Source organism: Scylla paramamosain, chromosome 2 (assembly GCF_035594125.1).
Source record: "Scylla paramamosain isolate STU-SP2022 chromosome 2, ASM3559412v1, whole genome shotgun sequence".
Taxonomy (NCBI): domain Eukaryota; kingdom Metazoa; phylum Arthropoda; class Malacostraca; order Decapoda; family Portunidae; genus Scylla; species Scylla paramamosain.
In genome coordinates, this window is record NC_087152.1 from 14974001 (window position 1) to 14980000 (window position 6000).

General features: G+C 38.8%; 1 protein-coding gene across 2 annotated transcripts in view; it reads left to right on the plus strand.

The window, feature by feature from the left end:
- The first annotated feature begins 169 nt into the window (after positions 1–169).
- The window catches only part of LOC135110935 (maternal B9.10 protein-like), a 15584-nt gene continuing 9753 nt past the window's right edge, over positions 170–6000 (plus strand). Inside the window, exons 1-3 of one of the 2 annotated variants that reach the window (XM_064023626.1) lie at positions 170–326; positions 5296–5654; positions 5987–6000. The exon at positions 5987–6000 is cut by the window's right edge and continues 245 nt beyond it. In XM_064023626.1, the coding sequence (XP_063879696.1) occupies positions 5473–5654; positions 5987–6000 (196 nt within the window). In that variant the 5' untranslated portion in view covers positions 170–326; positions 5296–5472. Of the gene's footprint in view, positions 327–409; positions 581–5295; positions 5655–5986 lie in introns of those variants that run through there. The other variant, XM_064023636.1, reaches the window with a different exon arrangement.

Consider the following 6000-nt stretch of genomic DNA (forward strand, 5'->3'; position numbering starts at 1 on the left):
TCAAGTGAGTCCGCGGGTTCGGAGCAGGTCTTACCTTTATAATAGTACTCCCTGATATGACTTCAAGCTCTTTCGCTTCTTTATGGTCTATATGTATTTTTTATTTGTTATTATCTTTTTTTTCTACTATCAAAGAGTGTTATTTCTTTGACTCGTGTTTGGCTTCACTGCGAAGAATGCCGTGACCAGGCGGTGTGAGCGGCCGGCGGTGAGTGGCGGGCGGGATATGTATCGCCGTCTGTGATTGGTTACCAGCAGTCCCCGCGCTTTACCTTCTAGCAGACGTCATCATCATCACGGCCGAGGAAAGTACAGTGAAGTGGACGGTGAGCCCTACTAATAACATTTTTTTTGGACTTTGTTTAATTTTCGTCCTGCTCGTGACTCAAAAGTTGGTAGGCGTGCGAGGGCAACACGGGCGGCGGGGCTTGAAGGGCGTGAGCGAGATGGGGCGAAGAGTGTGGAGGAGAGAAACCAGGAAATATGGATGTGTGTGTGGTAGTTCCTCTGTTTATCTCGACCCAGCACGAGGTGGCAACCGTAAACAAGGCCCCTCTCCATGGATATGTGTCCTCTAAATGTAATGGCCTGTTTACTTTGTGAATGCTGTTTTGTACTGTATATAAAGTATGTTCCATGCCCGTGCAAGCCTTTAACGAGCCAGGAAATTGGTTATGTTCCTGAACTTAAGTACCGTCTGGTTAGAAGCATTCTGCGTCAACGGAAGGACCTTCATGGTGTATTAGTTTTAATAGCACAACAAACGTGGTCTTGGCCGCATAAGGACTTGGTTCGGTAGTACTTAATGATTTTGTGATGATTCTTTTGCGCTTCTCAAGTGAAAGGACTAATTGCTCATACCCTTGTTTCTTCATACTGAGTTTATATATATATATATATATATATATATATATATATATATATATATATATATATATATATATATATATATATATATGACAATCAATATTCTGACATTTCCCTGCCAGAAAACTAAAGAAAAATGATAGTGTACACTTGTAGATTGATAAGCTTATTACAAACCTTAGGTTTGGGTTGTGTACTAAGAAAACTAAAAATCAGGTTACCAGGTGAGTGGTTTCTACTCTCAATAAATCCACCTTTTGATCTCTTCCCCTCGCTCCCCAGTAAGCCTGAAAGGGGTTTACATCTAACTATGCCTCACATAATATCTATAAGGATCATTACTTTGACCTCACTTCATAATCTCATTTGTGGGACAGGCAAATGCCCCAGGTAAAAGCAAAGGCTATTAACCTAATATCACATAATCTTCCTATATCTCCTGTACATGAATACATTTTTTTTTCTCAGTTACCTGTATTATTGGAAGACCCTGGATATACCACTTTTTATCACTGTAATTTAGACATAGGTAAAGTTTACATGACAGTGCTGCAGCTCTCCTCTCAACAAGCTTTGGGCCATATAATATCCAGGAAAAAAAAATATGACCATGCTAGCCTTGGGGGGAATGGGAAACCCAGCATTTTCATCCTAGTTTGTGCTGACTACTGTGCATCAATTTTAATTTTCCTATCTCGATATACTGCACGAGGTACACAACTCAGTCACTACTATTAGAACAGCTTGCTATAGTATTGAAATCTTGCTGACTGGTGTACCTGCAAATCCATGCTGCCTATATATTTATAGAAATACTCTCCACCTGCCTATACATATATGTCATGAAAGAGTAGCCAACCAGGTGAGCCATTGTCATGTAACATTAAGCAGTTTCTCAAAACTAAATCGTCAAATGGGTGGAACCCTTAAAAGTTACACAAAATATCAATCACACTAGTTTCTTGGCATCATAAGTGAGTGGCTTTTCAGTGTACGTTTAACCAGATGTTACAAAGTCCTAACCCTGATGACCCCATCCGCTTGAGGACGCTCCAGAGAAGTGAGCACTGGAATTTGCTTGTGGTGAGATCAGAAAAAGTGAGGCCATGACAGATGGCAACTGAACTTGGTGGAAGATGTTGAACAACTGCATGGGGGAATACAAACAAATGTGAAAAGTGATATATGGATCTGTAGTGGATACAGTATCCAGTATGGTGTGACATTGTTACTCAAACAATGCATAGACAGTGGAGTTCTATCAACCCATAAATCTCTCCCATTAACACATTAAGAATGAAGTGCTGTGTTATATTGTGTGCTGTGAGACTTAAACTCAGTGTGGAAGCTTGTGGAAGCTTCATAGCAGCCATACCAATGGTAAAATTTCCCTTTTCAGACTTGATATTGCTTTTTATGAATTATATCCTCAATGGTGTTGCATATATGTGTATATCATCATTTACTCTTAGATTCTGCTGTAAACAAAATGTTCATTATTGGAGTTGATTTAAGTAGATAAAGCAGGTAGTTATCTAGACTTCTTTCTTGATGCAGGAAGAGGGTTCATCCAATATGCTATACTGGTTTTATTCTCGGAAGAACGTTTAGGCATTGGCTGAGATCCATTAGCTACTCTTGCCACGTTACACAGTTTCTCTTAAATGTATCGGTTCTTTTTATTTTTTATTTAAATTCAAGTATTAAGTATGGATTATTTAGCTCATCAAATCATACATTGCTATAAATGGTTTGGGTTTTAATATAATAAAGAGTCTGGTCTTATATAAATATCACAACATTTGACAAAATAGCTTTGTGGCATTGTCATTTAGGTTGAGCACCCAGGGTGCTTATCAGTAGGGTCAGGTGACTCAGGTCAGAGAGAGGGGTGGCTCAGCCTCTGGACAGAAAGAACTCCCAAGTGCTCACATGTTCTTCACAGCTGGGATAAATAACTTATTTACAACAAGAAAAAGTATTTTTAGAAGAGGAGGGCCAATAGAGATCCTATCATTGCATCCTCCAGAGCAATAGCTCGAATAGTCAAAGCCACTAATGTGAGTGAGATAACAGTGCGACGAATCTGCCCTGCCCCAAATTGAGATTAAGTGAAACAATTACCATGAACAAATAAATTATAGAAAAATTATTCACACAGTATCATATAATACTAAGAATTAAAGAGAGAGAGAGAGAGAGAGAGAGAGAGAAGGTAGGACAGTCACCTGTCCTTTCCACCAAGGTGTTAAACCAATAATTGGTCATGTAGAGACACAACAATGCAGCTCACGGGGAATTGCCCTACTAGGCAACGCTCAAACAACTCCTTCCAGGAGTGAAAACACTATAGCATCTTATCTTGTATTGACCTTGTACACACCATTCATCTCACTTGCTGGGTGGAACAGTCATAAATTATAAGAATGGAAAACAGTAAATTTTGTTAAATCAGGTAGGTTTTGGATGGCAGTCTCGAGAAATCAGAGGCCCTTCTTAAGAGGGTCAATTTTCAGTTTATCAAAAAATGAATTTCTGCTGATTTATGCCATGAACTGAATAGTTCCTTCATTTCCATGACAAGAGTTCATTTATTATTGTGCAAAATCTTTCCATGTTATACCTCGCCTCTTCCCAACAGTTTTAGGGACGTAGGAGGAACTGGGTCTTTCACTGGGTGAGATGAAAATAACTAATATCTTGTTGGAAATATATTGAATACCATGTGTTGCCAAAAGAACTGGAACTGAGAGTTTTCTCATATTATTGCTGATATTGTTTCCTGAATGTGTGGCATGTCCATTGCTATGTCATTACTATAGTGTGGGCTGGATATCTCTGAATGGGGTGCCTGTAATTCATATGAGGGATGGTATCTTAAAAAATGTAGCTTATAGAGAGTGATAATATGTGAATTGATGTGAAATTGTATCTTTTTTCTTGCCCATAATAAAGCAAGCAAAAAACATCAAAGATTAACAGCAAAGGAGATGAAAAAGCAGAAATAGGGGAAGTGAGGAAAAATAAACATAATGGGGAGTTTTCGGAACTAATCCACCAGGTGTCGTCGATACTGCACGTCCCCTAGTGACATGAGCTAAAATATTGTTACCGTAAATCCCATGTGCATACAGAGGCATACAACATTGATCATTATGATACTTTTGAAATTCTACATTGACTTTGAAACATCTTGTATGGATAATTTTGAGAGAAGTTGGTTAAAACAAATATTTTCATGATTATTTAGTAATACTTATCAGTATCTCAAATATGGCATATTACAAGTCTAAAATCTACTGATTTGGACAAATGAAAAAGATAAAAAGATAAGACTGTAGTATATAGTATGACATAACATACTCAGTAACATCGTGATACATGGATATAGTTATTTTTGTGGGGATTTTAGCATCTCTTTCAGGAAGTGAGCTATATGGCAAAGTAACCGAAGACCAAAACAAACATCTCTCATGGTTGCTCTGGCATAACGAGAGAGGGATACAGAAAGTTACAGATTCATGCAGTAGTGGCATGGGCACTGCAGCAGGAATTAGCTGGTTGTCCAACTATGTGTTTGTTAACTTCAGCTAAGGAGGGCCAGTCAGGTGTTTGTTTTGGTTAGATATACAGCATAATTCTAGCCTGGACACTCGGTTGAATTAAAACAATCAAAATTGTTGTTTCCATATACTAGGAAATTGATATATGTAATTTGGAGCTTTAAGTGGCACAGACATATTGTCTTTATTTTTACTGTTGTCTACATTACTACACTTCCGATCAATGGTGTACTTTTATGGAAGTTGCTAGATCACCAAATAGATCTAAATGCCAATTCACTAGAAAATCAACTTAAATACTTTTGTGTATGAATACAGTGCAATTTTATCTGTGTTACTACATAGAAGGAATTGTGTAGTAAAGTATATTATATAAGCTCCTTGCATCTTTATCTATATAGAATGGCACTGTAGGCATATTTGATTTTGCTCCTATGTGTGAGAAGGGACATGTCTGGTGCTGCTGCCTGATCACACTCACCATTATACCAAACTCCCCATTGGGCTCACCAACAGCCAGAAGGCTTCCTCTCCCACAGTAATGACTGTTGTTGGTGTTTGATGGCAGCAGGTACTGGCATATTCTATATGTACTGTATCTGTGTATATATTGTGCTGTTGTAGTTTGCTGGCTCCCTTTTCTGGTAAACTTCAGCCATGGGTATTGCTATGATTGCTTTTATCATGGTAGTTTGTGAGGAGAATAGATGCAGATGTCATCCTCTCAGGCTGGAATAAATAGGTGACTTGGAATGTGCTTAGTAGATAATGCTTTTGTGATTTACACATGTGAAATATGCCTACTTCATGTGACATTTTCTTGCACTGAGAAGCTAAATGCATGTGTCCATCTGTCTACTTACAGATTGACAGGAAGGGGTGCCAAAGAAGATCCTCCCCTCCCTCTCTCTCCATGTGTGTCTCACAAGCTGCAAGAACACCACAACCATCACCATTACCATCACCATCAACATTATCATCCCCATAGTCACCAACAGCAACCTACCCATTACCAGATATCCCCCAGTCAACGTACCACACAATGAAAGAGGAAATTTCAGCAGCTGTTCTCTTTCTGTCAAAACTGGTGAGCGGAAATGCAAACCTGTCGGAGGAGATGGTGGCTAAGTTCGAACGACGGCTGGGAGAGTTACTTCAGGAGCGCTTCAGTAACCACTGGCATCCAGAAAGACCATGGCAGGGACAGGGCTACCGATGCCTCAGGTACAGTGGCCTTAAGAAATGGACAATGATATTGACAGTCCAGTGCTAATCTTGCTGTGGCAGTAGTAGCAGGTCCCCTTGTAAGGATTTTATATTTAATTTTTTGCCATTGTCATCTATACTCATTTCTTCTCCCAGTCTGCTATTCATATTATAATTATGCAAGTTTTGAAAAATGTGGTAAACTTTTTAGGTTTTATAGGGTGTCATCATCCAAAGAAAAAAAGTAAATATATAAAATATTTGTGTATTAGTATTCTTTGATGAGTTACAGGAAGAAAGATGAGAGAAAACCTTAGACTGGACTATGATGTCTTGCCTTTACTGTGCAGAGTGAATGAGGTGA